General features: G+C 40.0%; 1 protein-coding gene across 7 annotated transcripts in view; it reads left to right on the top strand.

The window, feature by feature from the left end:
• OPA1 (OPA1 mitochondrial dynamin like GTPase) overlaps positions 1-20,160 on the top strand; it is an 83,721-nt gene that overhangs the window by 27,935 nt on the left and 35,626 nt on the right. For all 7 annotated transcript variants that reach the window (XM_037909737.2, XM_037909734.2, XM_037909736.2 and 4 more), the window contains 14 exons: positions 2,036-2,116; positions 2,824-2,898; positions 3,129-3,200; positions 3,297-3,396; positions 4,110-4,240; positions 4,937-5,009; positions 5,102-5,174; positions 5,658-5,773; positions 11,789-11,853; positions 12,576-12,652; positions 15,209-15,374; positions 16,154-16,306; positions 19,054-19,162; positions 19,530-19,609. In XM_037909737.2, the coding sequence (XP_037765665.1) occupies positions 2,036-2,116; positions 2,824-2,898; positions 3,129-3,200; positions 3,297-3,396; positions 4,110-4,240; positions 4,937-5,009; positions 5,102-5,174; positions 5,658-5,773; positions 11,789-11,853; positions 12,576-12,652; positions 15,209-15,374; positions 16,154-16,306; positions 19,054-19,162; positions 19,530-19,609 (1,371 nt within the window). The remainder of the gene's footprint in view (positions 1-2,035; positions 2,117-2,823; positions 2,899-3,128; positions 3,201-3,296; positions 3,397-4,109; positions 4,241-4,936; positions 5,010-5,101; positions 5,175-5,657; positions 5,774-11,788; positions 11,854-12,575; positions 12,653-15,208; positions 15,375-16,153; positions 16,307-19,053; positions 19,163-19,529; positions 19,610-20,160) is intronic.

Here is a 20,160-nt window from a genome sequence, read left to right as displayed (position 1 = left end):
CGTCATAAATGTGCTGTTGCATTGTTTCTACTAATGGGCTAAATCCTACCAGTACTTACTATCAGGGTGTAGCAGTTACTGATGTGAATGGTCCCATCGATTTCAGTTGGGGTTACTCACACTAAGTAAACACTATGCCTAGACGTATTTGCAGAATTTGCTTCAATTTTTAAATGAGGAATAATACATAAATACATATATACATAAATACATAAATATGTGCTGCTTATGTCTGTTCACATTAATTCTGCCTCATCCTCCTTTTTGATTAATAATATTTCCCTAACTCGCTGGGTGTTGTGAGGAGAAATACATTGAAAAGATTGTGAAGCGCTGTGCGATATACTGATGAAAAGTGCTATATCAGAGCTAGGTGTTGTTATTAGTTGTATTATTATTGTGCAGAGAGCTCCTATGACATCAGTGAAGGTGAAAATCAGTTGTGTGCCTGTGCATTTTAGGTAGGCAAGGTCCTTTTTTGCTTATGGAATATTTTAAATGCATAGCTATCTTCTTACCAAACTTGCTGAAGATAAAAAGTTATTAGAAACTGATTGTGCAGATGGAAAAAATAAATAAATAATACTTTTAACTATCTGCTTTTGGGTGAAATGCCACTAATATGAAAATAACTCCCATCTGACTGTTAGGAACTGGCCCAGAGACCAACAGATGGGTGTTAACACTTATCAACACTCACACCAGAGACACCCGCTGGTTGAATGAGCACAGAGACTGAATTAGCCTCTTAGTCCTAGAGGTAGTCAGTGGAATCATGGCTGAGACACAGAACTGAAAGCTTGTTCAGTCATTGTCCATTCCCAAGCCTACAATTTTGGCACAGAAATTTTTAGTGAATGGCGCAGTAGAGATGCAGGAAGAAAACTAAAAGGCACAGAAAGGTCACCAAATGATGTATTTTTACCTGCTGTCTTTAACAAGGAAAAGCAATAATTTTTCCCCTTTTTCAAACAAACTGAATCAGATTTATCAAAAATGATGTTTTAATCCTTGTTGCTACTAAGAAATATTACATTAATGCTTTCCTCCTCCCCAAAAATAATTTAAACAGTAACTTTTGTTGTTGGTAGTATGGTTGGTTACAAAAGAAAAGAACTGACACCAAAAACGTGTACTGTTTAGGGTGGGTGGAAATGACTGTGGATTATATAGTGGGGGTGCTGAAAGATGAGGCCCAAGAGGCAGGGAGGTTGGAGAGAGAACTCACCCCTCCTGTCCCGCAGAGCTGGGCCCATCTCCCCGGTCCAGGCATTGTGAGCTGACATATACAGTCACAGCACCCCTCCGTCTCCATCTGGGGGCTCCAGAATGACCTCACCAGCCTGACGCTCTGCCCCCAGCGCCTGCTGTCCCCCCTTCCTGAAGCTCCTGATTCCCCTTCCCCCTCACCATCCCTCTCTCCCCCGCTCTCTTTACCTTACCATCCCTGCTGGTAGCCCGGGGCCCTTGGATGATGGATTTGTCCAGCTTCCTGGACCCGACTGGTCCCCGGTGCCAAGAGTTGCTGCCGCCTTGGTTTTGGCAGGTAAAGACTTGGCCACCATCATGCGGCACAATGCAGAGTGCGTCCCAGCTGGCACATTGCACATGACATAAAGCGGAGCGGGTGCCAGCCTGTAGGCTGGACCATGGCATGCTCCCTCCCAGCCACGTTTTAAAAAGTCAGGGAAGAGGATGGCCCTTTGGTTCCCCCATTGCTGGTACCTATACCAGGCCCAGCCCCACAAGACAGGAGCTGCTGCCGTGGGATGGGCTTGTCACGGACTTTATTCAGATTCATGATTGCCATGAACTCCGTGCCAAAATCATAGCTTTAGCAAATTCGAAGAATGTCTAAAGGATTTCCATTTAGAGAGCTGTCAACCAAGCACCTTTCTTAGGTAGTACATTCCTTTGAATAATGATGGTAAATGTTAAAAACCCTTATTTGTTTGTTTTGGGGGAGGGTTTCTGTCTTGTAAATCTTGGCTATTAAGATTTTATTAGTTACACATCTCCTCATCCTAAATATTAGGTAACACTTAGTGAAGGTCCCCACCATGTGGCTTTGTTCAAAGACAGCTCTCGGGAGTTTGATCTGACCAAGGAAGAGGATGTAAGTACAAGAAATGTCTTGAGATGAATGTAATCTTGATCACATTTTTGTTTGAAAAAATAGATGTCTATACTGGCTGTTACCCACTGAGTATAGGGATTAGAAGACTGTTGAGCAAAGAGGGGTACTTTGTTAAATGAAAAGGAGTACTTGTGGCACCTTAGAGACTAACCAATTTATTTGAGCATAACGAAAGCTTGTGCTCAAATAAATTGGTTAGTCTCTAAGGTACCACAAGTACTCCTTTTCTTTTTGTGAATACAGACTAACACGGCTGCTACTCTGGAACTTTGTTAAATGTTACACTATGTTGCAGTGTCATTGCTAACTAGAGCTGAATGGCAATGAAGTGGGCATAATAGAGCAGGAGACTGAGTGGAACAACTCCTGCTCCCGGGTACGCTACTGAGTTTTGAGAGTCCTTGGGCAAATCAGTAAACCTTTCTGTGCTTCAGTTTACCAAATTATAAAATTGATATTCTGCTTACCTGCTTCTCCCGTGTGTATTGAGGCCTAGTCAATGATTGTAACAATGACCTTTGGATAAAAGGTGTTACGTAGCTGCTAAGTCATCTTGTTTGCCAATGTTGGTGTCTGTTATTGACTATTCAAGTAATATTTGCCCATAGAATCATAGAATATGAGGGTTGGAAGGGACCTCAGGGACCCCATGATTAATATCATCTGATATCTTTGTGTCAAAACAGCTTGCAGCCTTGAGAAATGAGATAGAGATCCGAATGAGGAAGAGTGTGAAAGAAGGATGCACTGTCAGTGCTGAGGTAAGGCTCCCCATTCATTTCATGCAGAATCTCATTTGTACTTGTCCCATCAATTATGAGGCTATGTCCAATCAGTTTGTAGCTATTTCAAGATCTTGTATTGTATAAAGAAATGTATTTATACCATAAAAATGGTTCTGCTGTCAGGCATCTTGGTCATCTGACCTCTTATTTAAAAAAAAAAAGTCATACCCCATGGTGAAAAGTTTCATTCCAGCTTTGTTTTACAGACCATCTCCTTAAATGTGAAAGGTCCTGGTCTGCAGAGAATGGTGTTGGTAGATTTGCCTGGTGTCATTAGTGTAAGTACAGAGCAGTCAGTTAATACACTCTTACCAAAGGAAACAATCTTTCATTCCATCTCTCTTTTTTAAAATATATTCTATTTTTTTTTAAAGACTGTGACGTCAGGTATGGCTCCAGATACTAAGGATACTATCTTTAGCATCAGCAAGGCCTATATGCAGAACCCGAATGCCATCATCCTTTGTATTCAAGGTAAATTAGGACGCTAGACAATAATCAAAATGGCATTTGCTTGAGCTAATTAAAACCTTGCAGTGTATTCTTTAGATCTTTCGTCTAGATTTCTAGAAAAATGACCCTGAACAGAAGTCAGTTCTTAATTTCTTAGTGCAGTTTTAGGAAATGTTCTCTAGGTAGGTCATCTGAAATATTGTGGGAATTTGCACTGTGGGCCCCACAGTACACTCTGTGATGTCTTTCTTTTTTTCTTAAATTCATGGCATTGTTTGGCCCTTTTGCCACTAATACAAAGAAAGCTTATAATTTTATTACTTTTAAAATATAACCAAGACCGTGGTAGTACTATTTAAAGGCAAGATTTCCCCAAAACAGTGTTCCTAAGCTAAGAGACCACGGTAGAGAGATCTTTATACTGAGAATTGTGTCATGTACTTTTTTCAAACAAAATTTTGGTGAATAGTTTAAATTCTAGGTGTATTTTAGTTTTAGTGGAAACTTATTTTTATCATTAGTCACCAGGGGACAATAATTTTCTGATACAGAGAACATACGCAAATTCGCACTGCTTGTGCCGAAAGCTAAATACTGAGGGGCATGCTATCATTAATATTTTTAACTTAAACAATTTGCTAAAAATTAACTGTAGTGCCCACTGAATAGTCAGAGTTCGAGTGCTGTCTATCCTACCATAGGTCTTGAAATGGCATCTTTAAAAATCTTTTCAGATGGGTCGGTGGATGCAGAACGCAGCATTGTCACTGATTTAGTCAGCCAAATGGATCCTCACGGGAAAAGGACAATCTTTGTTTTGACTAAGGTGGACCTTGCTGAGAAAAACGTGTCCAGCCCAAACAGGGTGACTATATAAGCCTTCTGTTCTTAGGCCACAGCATGTAGAGGGACAGTTGTGCCGAAAATTGTGGTTCAAATACAAACATGAAAGTGCATCTAACTTTTTGGGAAGGTTTTGAAAAGAAAAGAAGAGGGAAAAGATGTCTGTTAGGGCATCCAATATGAGGGTTTTATTATTTTTAATCTGTGCAAGTTTTTGCTTTTACTGATTTCTGCTATATGACCTTGGTTAAGTAATTTCAACTCTGTGCCTTATTTTCCCCATCTGTAAAATAGGTATAATGATACTTACCTTCCTTTGTAAAGTGCTTTTTGATATATGGGAGTAAAGTGCTAACTAACTTGCAATTATAATTATTATTATTTTAAGTAATATCCAAGACAGTCAAAACATTTATTAGTAATAGGTTTATGTAAGTCTAATTGTTGTAAAAACCTGCAGTCCAGTCAACATTAAATTTCAAGTGGCTTTCCATCTTCTAGCTATGTACTGTGCATTTTGGTATTAAGTTTTTCCTGTATTTGTGTCTTTCCTTTAACTACAATTTTCAGAGTGCAGTAAAACCTCTGTGTAATCTCCTAAGAAAGAGTTAGTCCTGCATAATCTATCTTTATATGTTGTTTGAGACATTTTAATATCGCATTAATGAAATGAGAGAATGGATACAAGATCAACATATTTTTGTACTTATTTGCATAGATACAACAAATCATTGAAGGTAAACTCTTCCCAATGAAGGCTTTGGGTTACTTTGCAGTCGTTACAGGAAAAGGTAATCAGAGTTCTATGTCTGGTTCTTTTCTGTTTGTTGATACAGAATCAATGTCTAAATGGAATTGTTGTGGCACTCTCTCCTTTCTCTAGGAAACAGCAGTGAAAGTATCGAATCTATTAAAGAGTATGAAGAGGAATTTTTTCAAAATTCAAAACTGTTGAAGTATGTTGCTCTTTATACTTTATATTAAAGTGAATCTCATCAATAAATGCTAGCATACATTCCCAAAGCTTAACGTTGTTTACAGACTTTTAGTGTGAAAGCACTGTGTAAATGTTGCAATGTCTGCTAATCCTCAAAGCTTTGGGCGGCCCTTCAGTGAAGTGAAGAGATTCTGCTAACTTAGCAAACTTACACTTTATCTGAGGAAAGAAATATGATTCATGCTGCTTAGACATTGAAATCCCAAACTCTCCCTCCGGGGTTACAGGGTACATGTTTTTTTTCCTCATAATTCAAGGAGAACTCCAAATACAATTCTGTACACTGGATATTTTGTGGAGAGAGTCAATGTTTTAGGATGCTGCATGTTCTCATGTTAAATTGTTCTTCAGCATAGAAAGCAAAGATTTATTCCGGGAGTAACAGCCCTGAAAAGACAATTTAAAAATACTGCTATGTACATATGTATCCCTTTCTTTACAGGACATGTATGCTGAAGGCCCACCAGGTGACAACGAGGAACCTAAGTCTTGCTGTGTCAGATTGCTTTTGGAAGATGGTGAGAGAGTCGGTGGAGCAGCAAGCAGATGCTTTTAAAGGTAATATTGTTTAAATTAATACCCTTGAAGGCAAAGCCTCATAGTATTGGCTAGTTAGCCATAATGTGTCCAGGAACTTTGCAAGTTTCCATTGCACGGCTCTGTGAATGATCTGTAATTCCAGTGTTTGTCATCCTCTGGCCAGCACATCTCTCCATAACTCCTTGTATGTAATCATTAATAAGAAATTGCCACGTCATGTTGCCTGGGGGATCTCAAGTGAAGGATAGTTCGTGGCACAAAGGTCCCAACTTTACTAAATAAACAACAAGAATGTAAATATGTGAAGGAGAGAAATGAACATAGCTGCTTGGCCAGAACATGAGCCTCCCCTCATTCTGATTGGCAGATCCAAAGCTCAAAATAGCTTCCTGGCAAAAGACCCCATCAAACCCACCCACGACTGGACATGTGTCTTGCACCAAGCCACGCTGCTACGTGGGACAGAGTCCAAGTGTTCTCTGCCAGTGAGCCTTTTGATGAATCCCACAGTGCTGGGAGACATCCTATTTCTGCACTGACTGTCCCAGCCCAAACAGCCGAAAAAACGTATCTGCCTCCAAACCCTGCATCTGCTTCAAAGACGTGACATGAGGTAGTGGAACTGGTGGAAACTTGACCACAGTTCCGGCTTGACCTGAACAGAAAAGAGAGCACAATGGAGTGTTAACATCTCGACATCATACCTTCAGCAATGAAATGCCAAAACAATTTCCCCGAGAAGAGAACCACTGGGCATATACCCTGCCCTTGTTAATGGAGGGGTAGGAGGGAAAACCTTGGCGCAGTAGGAGGAGAGATTGAATGGCCCAGCTCAGCTAAGAACAGGAACTCTGTCCTTCCCGGCCAATAGCGGTCTGTCTGCACTGCAGCTGGCAGCGAGCCTCCCAACCCAGGTAGACAGACTTGAGCTAGCCTGCTAAAAATAGCAGTGGGGTCATTGCAACTTGGCCTAGAGCTGTGTATCTCAAGCTCACCCAACTCCTTCAGCTTAAGAGGCTGAACTCCAGCCCAAGTCGCAACATCCGTACTGCTTTTTTAGCATGCTCGCTTGAGCCCCTCTAGCGCAAACCGGTCTGCTCAAGCTTGGGAGTCTCACTGTCAGCTGCAGTGTAGACATACCCTAAGAGGGCTCCTTAGAGCCAGAGGAGCAACCTTTGGCACAGCCTGACATCATGCTGGGCTGTGATAAGTCAGGTGTGGTGAGAAACCCCTGGCCTCCACACAAGAAACCTTCAGGAAACCCAGCTCAGTCTCCACTGCCCTAGGAATCTGAGGAAGGTGGAGATCTAAAGGGGTAATGGCTGAGCCAAATTCATACTGTGTTAGCTAGGAGTCTAAATGTTTGTTGCGAAACAAATGTCATCACTCTAACAGATGTACAGTGCCCTTAAATGATCTTTCCCCTTCTCGAAATTCTGGTGGTCATGTGTTCCACAAAGCTCCACCCACAGTTAACTGTAAAATCCTAACTAAACCTCATCCTCTAATTGAAACAGTTTTACTGGCGTTTCTAAACATGATGCATGTGCTACAGCTGGATCTCCCTTTTTCTTGGCCCTGTCATCTTCGCAGTGCTATCTAGGGTTTTTACATTTGTTACCATGGCTTTTGGAGAGGCCTTACTGTTCGATTCTGAATGTTCCAAATTAGAAGTTGATTCTTTTTCTTTTTCTGAACAGTCCAAATTTTCCTCCTGTACAGTTATAACGGTCAGGTCTCGTGTTCCTTTTTATTTAAAAGAACTGGCATCTCTCAAGTTTGGACAACCTCTACAGTGGACAATTTGATAAGTAGCAACTTTAGCCGCAAGGAGAACTGAAAAGAAAGATGCAACCTGTGTGTCCTTAAAATGACTAAATTCACTCAGTTGCCAATTTGATAAATGTAACACAACAGGGATATGCATAAATTGTACTTGATTGATTAATACCCCTGGTAGAGGCATAGCAATGAGACCACTAGCAGGGCCTTCATGTAAAACGGGACTTTCTCCATGGTCCTGCAAATTATAATCCTTTTGCACTACTATTGCCTATATTTCTACTTAATTTGGATACAGCTTCATATTCCCCTTCATTTTCATAATCTAGGTTATATATGGTCAATGCTCCATCTTTTACTGAGCTTTGACATTTGTTTTTCCATAATCCATATGGGATTCTGTCACTTATTGTTGAAGATTTACCTCCAGTTGTAACATGTTTTACATCTTCTTCCCCTGCTCCTTATTACCTAATTAAGGGAGAGATTATTTTCCAATCTACAAAAGGCATTTGCTCATTTTTTTCTATGTTATGTCCAAGAAAAAGTCTCTCACCTATTGCTCCTTTAACTTTTCGATAAAACTTGTTTGAGTGGTTGGAAGAAGTGTTTGACTGACTGCGTTTTTTGGAAAATAATGAACGTACCGTCCAAGTTTTTAGACCTCAAATGGAAAATCTTCCCACAATACAAACTTTCACTTATCCTTTAATCCTAGCCGTAACCCTAATCTGTGCAGACCTGACATGAATCTGTACCTTATGTGTTTTCAAAGTTGTGCTGTTAGTCCATGCAGTAAATAGTGTTTTATCCCAAGACTTAGTTATAAATTGTTGCTGTGCTGGTTGACAGTCCCATTCAAAGAAAACTTTATTTGAAACACGTGGTGTTCTTCCCTTCAATCCTTGATATTGGCTTATTCATCGTCGTGTCCAGGTCACCGTTATCATTGCATCCGGAGCCTCTGAGTCTTGCCTATAGAGCCTGATTTGCCTCAACTATTCTTATTTCTTGCTGTGCTGGAACGGTCTGTTGCTCTGTCAGCAGTGCAGTGTAAAGGCATGAACACAGAATCAGTGTTACGACATACAGTTTCTTTTCCCTGTTACTGGGATGGCTCTCTCTGGTCCTGCACTTCCTCTTTTGTGCTCAGCATCTCTGGTTCCTCTGCCTATGGAAAAATCTCTCTTTTCAGGTACAACTTTAATTGACGGACATGATAGAATTTATCTACTTTTCTTGTTTCCTGTTTAATCATAATTCTGTATACAGAGGAACTGAGTCTATCCACGATATAGGGTGGCCTAGTCCATCAGTTACATAAATTGTGTTTCAGTACAGCACACGGTGGGAGCATAACCTGATCTCCAATTTCCCAAGCGTTCTCTCTTTGGTCTTTATCAAAATAGGCTTTTGCCTTCCGTTTATACTTTCCCAATTTAACAGCTACCTGCAAGTGAATCTGATTAAGATGATTCTGTAATGCTTGCATATAGGTTTCCCATTTAACCTCTTCTAACTGTGTGCTACTGGTACTCCACAAAATTCCTCAGGCATTCACGTAGTTCGCCCACTCACCACCTCAAAGGGTGTATGATCTGTGGAGGCAGCTGGAGTTGCCCTGAGTGCCAGTAAAATGAGTGGAATCAGGGTATCCCAATTGCATCTATTAGCATCTACCAGCTTCTGCAGCATTAGTTTGATGGTGCAATTTGTTTGCACTGCCATCCCTGATGATTGGGGCCTGTATGGCATGTGCAATTTTTGTCAACACCTTTAGAACACCTGCCCAGTAAAATGTTTTCCTCTGTCTGACTCTATCTGAGTGGGGAGTCCCCAACGAGAAAAGATGTGTTCTACCAAGATTTTTGCCCAGAGTTAAAGCAGTATTTGCTTTTAAAGGAAATTCTTCCACTCATTTAGAGAACTGGACAATAATAACAAGAAAATATTGGTTTTCTCTTTGAGTTTTTGATAAGGGTCCCACAAAATCAGTTTCCAAAGTTTGCCAAGGACTCTCATACATTTTGAGATCTTAAGGGAGCATTTCTTTTTGTGAGGGTAGGATTATTCTGTGCACAAACCAAACAGTTCTCACAGTACTGTTGCACATCCATCCTCATTCCTGACCACCAACCTATGGAGGTAAGTCGCTGCATGGTTTTGTCTACCCCTGGGTTTCCTCTCGATTGTGTGTCATGCACCAGGTAGATTGTTTCCCTGTGCAGCTGAAATGGTACAGCCCACACTGGGAAATGCTCTTCAAGGTACATCAACAGTCCATCTATGTACAATTCTAATTCATGCCTTTTATATGGGGAACTCTGTGTCAGTGAAGTCCAGGTTCCTTGTTTGTCATCTGACTTAGACAGCTGCCTAATTAACTTCACTATTTCTTGATCCTTTCCCTGCAAAGCTTTGAAATCTGGAACGTCTATGCTATTCTTCTGTGCTAAGTTGTTCCTTTGCTGCGCCTACTGGGACCAGATCTGGGCTTGCCATGGGATCTGTTTTCTTGAGTTCTTCCCATAGAAGCCCACTACAAGCTCCTTTGTTAGCCAAGAACTCGGCATGATGGTTTTCCTGAGCATATGGTTAAAGTTTGCTATGGGCTCATGGATATGGGCTTGCGGAACTTTCTGGACCACGGATTGCTTTTCTGGAGTGGACACTTGTATAGCTAATTTGCCAGTAAACTGCAAAAGTGAAGCATATTTGAGTGGAGCCGGGTCTGAGGATGTAACTGCATAAGCATCCCATACTGGTAAAAATTCTGTGAGTGAGTTACACACCCAAGCTGAATCTGACAAAATGATAGTAGATGGCACTCAAGTAAATGGATGATAACGTGAACGAATTGGCTACATGTTACAATTCCATTTTTGAAACGGGTGACATTTGTTTAGAAGATATTAAATCAAGCTGTAACTGAGCGTTAAGTGTTGGTTAATTTCCTTCTGTGATAGCAGTAAGTGGGGTACATTTTAAACTAAATATTTTTCTGCAGTGAGTCTGAGCAGACAGTGGATTGGTTGAGGAACTTTGAATTTCTTTGATTAGACAGACACTAGATAGTTTAGGCCTAATATTTTACCTACCTTCAAATTGTTCCTGTCTGATGGCAGTCTGCCTCAATGATAAATATTTAGGCATTTATAGAATAGTCCCCTCAAACACTGGTAGATTCAAACCAACAATGCCCGTTAGTAGTTCTGGGCAATATTGTGCTGACTCTGTGCCAGCAGTTCACTGTAAAACTCTCTTCCCGAAGCTGGGCTACCATAAGTGATGCCAATGCACAAACAGCTGCTACTGTGATGTTCATTTTAGTTCTGTTGAAAGTCCAATGCTTGCCTAGTTGGGGCAGGGGTGAAAAGGGGGGAATGACTAGATTGGAAAACCTTCATTAAGGACTTTGATGGGGCTTAGGGTCTTGTGCTTGCCCTCTGTTGGAGTGAATTTCACCCCGTGTTAGGATCCGATCCTATTGCCATTGAAGTTGGTGGGAGACTTTTCCTGGACTTTAATGAGAGTTCGATTGACTCTCTAGCTAGGGAATAGAATAGAAGATAAGAAAGCACTACCAACAGCTGAGAGTTAAAAACAGTACTGTTTAATAGCTCCTGTTGAAAATAAGGTCTTACAACATACATTTTGAAATGTTAATAAGCTTCTTTAGATCATCTGAATCATAAATGATGGGTAGAAAGAAAAATTATGAAACTGTACGTTATTGTGAAACTTATGTTTTGATCTTGTGCTTTTTCCTTTTTTTCATGTTCCATAACTGTTGCAATTAGTAACTTTTTTTAAATGGATTGAGTAATTATGAAATGATAGTTAAAGCCACAGAGAAATCATCTGCTAAATGTAAAGTTTCAGAGAAATGCATTTGCTTAACATTAAAGCATGGAAGTGAAGGACAAATCTTAGCACAGCTTTGGATAATGGAATTGTGAGTTGTCATCATGTAACCATTGGTCACTAAAGAGCTTTATGGTCAAAAATGCCAAAATTTATTCCCTTTCTGTTATGGCCTTTCAAATTCGCCTATGCCTGAAGAATAAAATACATGATTTTTCTCAATCACTTGGTTTACTTGAAATGTCAAATGCAAGATTGATTTGTCACAAATAAGTTTCATGGGAATTTAAAGAACAGGTGAGTCCTTAGAATAGCCAGGCATTCTGAACAGATTATAAAGGAGTCTTAATAAATGTATGTCTCTGATTCTTCTTTTTCTTTCTATAGCAACACGTTTTAATCTTGAGACTGAGTGGAAGAACAACTACCCCCGGTTGCGAGAGCTTGACCGGGTAAATTCCATTACACGTTTACTTGATATGTTAGAAAATGTTTATTAAGATTATGGGTTAGAAATTATGAGTCTTATTCTCATTTGTACTGTGGCTCCTTTGCTGCACTCTGGCATTGTAAAGGGACCTTAAAGATGGCATAATTGACATTTACATCACTTTTAAGGCCTCTTTCAGCTACCAGAACTGTGTAAATGAGAATCAGGCCTTATGTGATATGAAATCAGTCACTTCAAAAATTCAGTCATTTGAGTTTCACAAAACATAAGCCTCAGTTTTCAAATAGCTGCAGTGCTGTTAAAATCCTATAATCGCTACAGAGTTGCTCTACTTGTCAAAATAACAAGGAATGATGTTTCTTTGTAATCATGTAGATTATTGTTCTGTCAACTCTTCCTGTCTTCCCTGTCCTTGTAGGAAGACAGGATATTGATATAATGATCTTTTTCTTTGAGTTCTTTGTAAAAGTTCTGGAATATTTTAATACCCAGCTTGCTCACAGGAATGGAGCAGCTGTGCAGAAGAGCATAGCATGATACACTAGGATAGCATGGTACAAGCATAAATGCTGGCCAGAACGCAACTGGAAGGTTTCGTTTTAGGTTTACAAGCCATGAAAAAGTATTCCCTTGCCTCGCATAGAAAATTACAGTCCAGGCATATTCAAGGTAAAGTCATCATCACAGAGTCTTCACTGACTTTCATGCTTATCTTTTGCATAGAATGAACTGTTCGAAAAAGCGAAGAATGAAATCCTTGATGAGGTTATAAGTTTGAGCCAGGTCACACCAAAGCACTGGTACAGTAACTGTTTAGTTTCAAATTTATGCTATATGTTCCTCTTCCAAAAACAGATGAGGATTTTTTTGTTTATATTACAGATTTTTGTTTAGATTTAAAATAAAAAATGATAATTATTGCCTAACCTTCTGATTGAGTGATTTCCTTTGTCCACCTTTCCACCATAACATGTTTCTTATTCTAGATCACCAAACTTGTTTGTAGTCCCTGGTCAATATAGTACATTTTTCTGCCCCCCAAGGAAGAATTGATATAACACACACTCGACAGTTCCAGAAGTGAACATGAACATGCAAAGCAAGGATGCTTTTAAACTTTGATAATGACTCAACAATTGGTCATGTTCTCATTAAAGATGAATTTTTGTAATCCCTTAATCTTCCTGGTTTGGGTTACCACCATATATGCTGAGATAACACGTGTGTGTGTGTGTGTGTGTGTGTGCATAAACGCAACCTTGAAAATGTTAAGTTCTGTATCTTCTTTGAGAATCAGAGATTTGAGCGTTGAAAGACGAGATTCTAAGCCCTAAAGTTGGCTTAATGGTCCCTGTGACAGAGTGCTAGGTATGAAACCCTGAGTCAGCACTCTGTTCACAGCAGCTCCAATCAGGCATAGCAGATTGGAGCTGCTGTGAACAGAGTGCTGACTCAGGATTTCATACCTAGCACTCTGTTCACAGTCCCTTTGAGGATTCCTTCTACACAGAGGACTCCTTGGCTAGCATAGAGTCACTGTGCTACATCCTATCCATGTCCTGTCCCAGTAAGACTGGTGTAGCCAGGTGAAAAAGAGCATATCCCAAATATTCATACATTCTAGCTTCAGCCACTTTTGCACCTTTACCTCTTGAACTGCAGCTTGGTCACAGTTTAGAATCTGGGCCAATGCTAAGATTCCAGTTCATTAAAGAAAACAATTCCCTTAAAAGACATCTAGGCCCATTAATGTTTTCTGTGCAGAAGATTTTTCTGAGTTCATATTCTGGCCTACGGTTTCAGAGTTCAGTGCATTCCTTGGGTAATCTAACCCATCACTTAGCTCCTCTGTTTGACCCAGTGTATCACGTGTGTGTGCACTATAGATGATAGGGAAACTTGAAACCTGGGCCATAAAAATATCCTTGTGTGAGCCATTGAGTTCAAAATTATATGCATCAAGCGATCAGTGCATCTGACGTGATAGTGACAAGTTGCTGAGGACTCCACGTTTTTCTGTCATACATTAAAAATTTCCATTATGTCCTGGGTAGGGTTGATTTGTTGATCTGATGAAACTGGCATGACAATAAGGAAGATCTTGAGATTGCATTTGCTCATAGTCACAAGATCCTGCCCCACTCTGTGGCTTATCGTAAGGAACAAACGCCAGACCTGGTGGTTCCAGCACAGGCCTAAGCAAAAGTATCATGCAATATCATCACTCTCAGTAGTGGTAGTGATGTTGCTCAAATAAATGAGGTTGTGTGAATGATGAAGCAATTACCTTGTTTTGAACAAAAGCTTTTAAGGAAACCAACATTTTTGCCAGAGGCAATAGTAATTTTTATTTACTGATGGTAAATTTTCCAGAATTCTTTCCTGGTTCTTAAATACTTGTTCTTTTTAGGTTCCTATGAATAGTTTTATAAGCTTTGAAAACCTATTTAAAAGCCTTTTCCAGCTTTAAAGAATTGAGTGACTTCAGCCCCGTCTATATTGACTTGGCAGGCAGACAGTTTTGAAGTTACCACAGCTTGGGGAGAATAGGGATATTTAATAACAGTGAAGCAAAGATTTGACTTATCATTATGCTAGTGAGATGGAAGGAGCTGAAGTGACACTTCTGAGAAGTTCCTCAGTCATTCCTCCTGAGTCGGCATGTCAGCTGGCCATGAGACTGCTGTGTCCTGAATATTTTAATGACAACTCTGCCCTCTTTAGCCCATATAATGTTAAATCTTCCAAAACATTTTAATACAGTATCATTGTAGCCGTGTTGGTCCGAAGATATTAGAGAGAAAAGGTGGGTGAGGAGCTGAATATGAGCTCTGAGTACACTTGAAAGTTTGTCTTTCTCATCAGCAGAAGTTGATCCAATAAAATATATTACCTCACCCACCTTGTCTCTCTGAAATGTTTTAAAACCATATTTTAAAAAAATTAATTTGGGGGTTGAATCATCACTAATAAAGCCTATATTTTATTTGAATGTATATTAACGTCTGTACTGCAACATAAATAGGAGAAATGGTTGTTAGCTCGATAGCGACATGAGAAGCTAATTTGACAGGTGAACTTTGACATATACTCATGATGAGATGGACTTGTAGGTTGGAATTCTCAGCTAGTTTCATCATTCAACAAGCCTATGAATTATGCGTAAAAATTCCAGATACCATCTTTGTTCATTCAGCAGAATGAAAGTAGGGAGAAGTTCATGTTTTGGGGGTTGGTGTTAGGAATAATGAAAGTACAAGAAGGCATCTGTTTTGTCAGTCTGTTAAAGTACTGGCCATATGGATTAGAACTCTACGGACTGGAAGTTATCACATATGTTATACCTTTCAATTTAGGGAGGAGATTCTTCAGAAAACATTGTGGGAAAGAGTATCTACTCATGTGATTGAGAACATCTACCTGCCAGCAGCACAAGCTACGAATTCAGGGACATTTAACACCACTGTGGACATCAAGCTGAAGCAGTGGACTGACAAACAACTGCCTAATAAAGCAGTAGAGGTTAGAACTTAATTAGCTGAATGCATTTTAGTTTTATAAATAAAAATATCTCCTTGCTTTCATATTTACAGCTCTTTATTTTTCTGTTGGAAGCCTGTTAAAAGGAAGGTTAGGAGTTATAAGTAAATGACAGTAGAGGAGCAGTTCTTCCGATTCCAGATGTCCATGCTCCTGACCATTGCAGCCAGTCACTAGAGATTGGCGAGCTATTGTCTTCCAGGGGTGTGCACCACAAAAACCACTGGCAATGTTATTTGGCTGTCTCACTAAATGTTTTCCAATAAAAATCCCTCTTAAGTGGCAAAAAGCTGGAAGCTAACTATGTCCATATTTCCCCTCCTCCCAGCAGAAGAATTCCACTTTGTGTTCATCTGTTGTTGCTGCTCAGTGAGCAAAGTTTAGTGTTAATTTCTTTTATATGTGAGCCACAAAAGCAAATCACTGAATTCTAATATCTTCCGTTTCTTGGTGAGTGAGTATTGCTGTCTGCATATTTGTAAGATTATGTTAGTGACTGTAATACATACAGCTGTTCAAAGTAATGGACTGCTTCAGAAGGTAACTTTCTCTTGTTAAAAGAAAAGGAGTACTTGTGGCACCTTAGAGACTAACCAATTTATTTGAGCATAAGCTTTCGTGAGCTACAGTGAGTAGCTCACGAAAGCTTATGCTCAAATAAATTGGTTAGTCTCTAAGGTGCCACAAGTACTCCTTTTCTTTTTGCGAATACAGACTAACACGACTGTTACTCTGAAACCTTTCTCTTGTTAATTTTCTAGGTAGCCTGGGAGACTCTGCAGGAAGAATTTTCTCACTTCATGACAGAAAAGAAAGGAAAAGAGCATGATGACATCTTTGATAAACTGAAACAAGCTGTCAAAGAAGAAAGTATTAAACGACACAAGTGGAATGAGAGAGCAGAAGACAGCCTGGTACAGAGTGGTATTTGTTCTTGTGGCTGCCAAACAAGTTGTCTTTGAAATCATTTGATTTAAGATGAATGTTCATTTTGCTTGCATTTTTTTTGTTAAATCCCTAATAGTGTTGGAAGAAGTCCTAGGAAATGTATCAATCTCTGCTTTTGAATGTCATGATGTGAATCAGTGGTTCTTTGGTTTATTATTTTATTTAATTTTATTTTATTTTATTCTTTATTACCTTTCGTGGACCAGCTTACCTTCCCAGTACCCAATAATCTCACTGTTTGGTTCTCAGAGGTTTTTTCTTTGCCCATGGACCACAGCCTGAAAATCACATCCACAAATAAAATGAATTGATAATATAAAGCCTAGAAATGTAGTAAAGTCATAGCATTTACCTGTGCCTCTGGTAGGCTGGTTCCGTGCTCCAGTGGGATTCCTTGTTGACATTCTTGACATTGTATGCAGTGTTGTAGCCATGTTGGTCCCAGGATACTAGAGAGACAAGGTGGCTCAGGTAATATCTTTTATTGGACCAACTTCTGTTGGTGAGAGAGACAAGCTGATCCGTGGGTTTCTTGTATATAGTTGTCTGATCAGCCTCAATAATGCAACCCTACAGACAACTAATAAGAAACCCACAGATCTCCCCACCTACCTTCACAAAAAACAACAAGCAGTCCTTGTGGCACCACCACAGGGACTAACAAATTTATATGGGCATAAGCTTTTGTGGGCTAAAACCCACTTCATCAGATGCCACCTTGATTGCATTGGCCTTGTTAGCACTACAAAAGTAATTTTCCCTCTCTTGATATTCACCCCTTCTTGTCAACTCTTGAAAATAGGCCACTTTCACCTTAATTGAATTGGCCTCATTAGCACTGACCCCCCCCCCACCCCCCTTGGTAAGGCAACTCCCATCTTTTCATGTGCTGTGTATATATATACTGCTTACTGTATTTTTCACTCCAGGCATCTGATGAGGTGGGTTTTAGCCCACGAAAGCTTATGCCCATATAAATTTGTTAGTCCCTATGGTGCCACAAGGACTCCTCATTGTTTTTCCTGATACAGACTATCACGGCTACCACTCTGAAACCTGGCACCTACTTTCATAGATACAGTAACCACTTCAAACACAGCAAGAAATTGGTTATCTATAGCCAGGCACCCAGATATCACAGAAGATGCTCAGAGGAGAAAGTCTGGCATATACACCTTAACTCACTCAAAACTACCTTCACCAAACAAGGACACTTCACCAGAGAAGTAGATCACATCATGGAATGGTCCACTCAAATACCCTGAGAGAACCTGCTTCAATACAGAAATAGAACACCCTCTAACCTCACACCTCTAGTTGTCCCCAACCACCCCTCACTGGAACCCATACAGGGTATCATCAAACAACTACAACCCATACTCGATGGGGATCCCATCCTGAAAGAAATCTTTCTTGAACCTCCTCTTCTGGCCTTCAAACAACTCCTCGGCCTCTCCAAGCTCATCATCAGAAGCAAGCTCCCCACAGGCTAGGACACACCAATTCAAAGTGGCAGCAAACCCTGCCAGAACAACAGATGCAAAACCTACAGACATGTCTCCACTGCTACAATGATCAACACCCCACTCAACACACCTTTCAAGATCCATGGATCCTACACATGCCTATTACAGCATGTGGGGTACCTCATCCAGTGCACTCAATGCCCCAATAAACTCTGTGGGCAAAATCAGACAATCACTGTGTTCTCGAATGAACTCACACAGAAAAATGATAAAATACAAAAATGCCCCATCACCTGTGGGTGAACACTTTTCACAAAGCGATCACTCTATCAGTCCTCATCCTCAAAGGAAACCTGCACAACGTTTTCAAAAGACAAGCCTGGAAGCTTAAATTAATTACTCTGCTAGATGCCAGAAATCATGGACTGAATAGAGGCACTGGAGTTATGGCCTATTACAACAATTTATATTTATAACCCCTCCTCACCCAGTTCCTTTCCCCCCATGACTGGGCGGGTGTTAACAGTCCACTTCACCTTAAATGGTCCCTTGAAATAGGTCTTAACTACTTATGCGAAACAATCTGTTCCACTTTGTATTTCTTAGAATCATAGAATATCAGGGTTGGAAGGGACCTCAGGAGGTCATCTAGTCCAACCCCCTGCTCAAAGCAGGACCAATCCCCAACTAAATCATCCCAGCCAGGGCTTTGTCAAGCCTGACCTTAAAAATATGTAAGGAAGGAGATTCTACCACCTCCCTAGATAACGCATTCCAGTGTTTACCTGTGACACTCCGAGTATGTTTCCCAGACCTGAAGGAGAGCTCTGGGTGGCGTGAAAGCTTGTCTCTCTCTCCAACAGAAGTTGGTCCTCACCCATCTTGTCTTTCTACTACTTGATATTCCACATATTTGCCTCCTATCAGCAAGACGCAGCAACATAAAGGGCTGAATTTCATGGCAAAACATTATTAGGTGATGTGCAGAAAGTTTCCCTTACTGGAGTAACACACAGAGTAAGTGCTGTGTCCATAGAGATAGTCTAAATAGCATATACTGCTAAAACTGAGCTATTTTCAGAAAATCACTTTGAGTGGGGCATATTTTCATTATACGAAACAGTGTTCTAAGTTTGACTTTTTTTGTTTGCCATTTTCTGTCCTAAAGGTAGGTTCTAAATCATTAATTTATTTGGCGACTAAAAAGATGGGCTGTAAAACCTAAGAGTTGTTTTCTGCGTTGCCAGCGAGTGATACAGCACAATACTTTAGAAGATCGGTCAATATCTGATAAACAGCAATGGGATGCAGCTATTCACTTCATGGAGGATAGTCTCCAGAGTCGCCTCAAGGACAGTGAGTGCTCACACTTCATATTCTATGATAGGAAAAAGTTTTCTGTGCAGTGATGTATGTGTATGTAATCTCAATTACATTCTGTGTGTAGTACATTTCAGACTCCTCACTGCTGCTATAGTCCTAGCCCAGTTAGTTAAAAAGTTGATGAAAGGTATGTCTAAATCCCCTTGACTGCTTTGAAAATTTCAGTAATTTAAAAAGTGAATGTGAAAACTTCCTTATTATTAAATTGTTTTGAGGGTTCCATAAAAGAGGAGTTAGAAGTCTACTCTTTGATCATACTTAAGGTTTTGGTTCAATAGACGTCTTTCCTAGTAGCATGTATTTTACTGAGTTATATCTAATATCTTGTTTCCTTTTCTAGCTGAATCGGTTATTGAAGACATGGTAGGCCCAGACTGGAAAAAAAGATGGCTGTACTGGGTAGGCCGCACTAAAGAACAGGTAAAAGCAAACAGAAATATTGGATGTCTTGCAGCTGCATAGTCTTGTGGTGAGCATGGTGATTATTAATGACTAGATTTTAAAATTATGGACCTGTGCCCTCTATTGCTATTGCACATGCCAAGCAGGTAATTGTGTATACAGTTTGCAGTTTCCCAGGGATCATTTCTAAGCTTTGTAACTGTTAGCCCAAAGGAAATTATTTCTTTTGGAGACCTGGCAGGTGCATAATATAAGAGATTGTAAACTTGTTTCCTTTCTACTTCATTGGAATGATGTCTTTTACTGTTCAGTCGTTAAACTGAATGTTTGTAGTAATGAGGAAAGTTCTTCTCTTGGTAGATAAACCAATATGTAAGCAGGATGTTAATTAATTTAGCCTTTTGAATCACACAGTGCAGTATCCCACCATGGCTAAATGGCGTCGTTTCAGTAATGAACTACAGTATTATAGCTGGCATGTTATGGATAGCTTTAGTTAATGTCACCTGAGCATTTCTATTCTAGCCCACTCTTCCAAGTTATGAGCAAGTGAGAAAGTTTCTCCCAAT

The sequence above is a fragment of the Chelonia mydas genome, chromosome 9 (assembly GCF_015237465.2).
Source record: "Chelonia mydas isolate rCheMyd1 chromosome 9, rCheMyd1.pri.v2, whole genome shotgun sequence".
In the NCBI taxonomy this organism is placed as follows: Eukaryota; Metazoa; Chordata; order Testudines; family Cheloniidae; genus Chelonia; species Chelonia mydas.
Note: the sequence above shows the minus strand (reverse complement) of the source record. Positions and strands in the feature narration are given on the sequence as shown.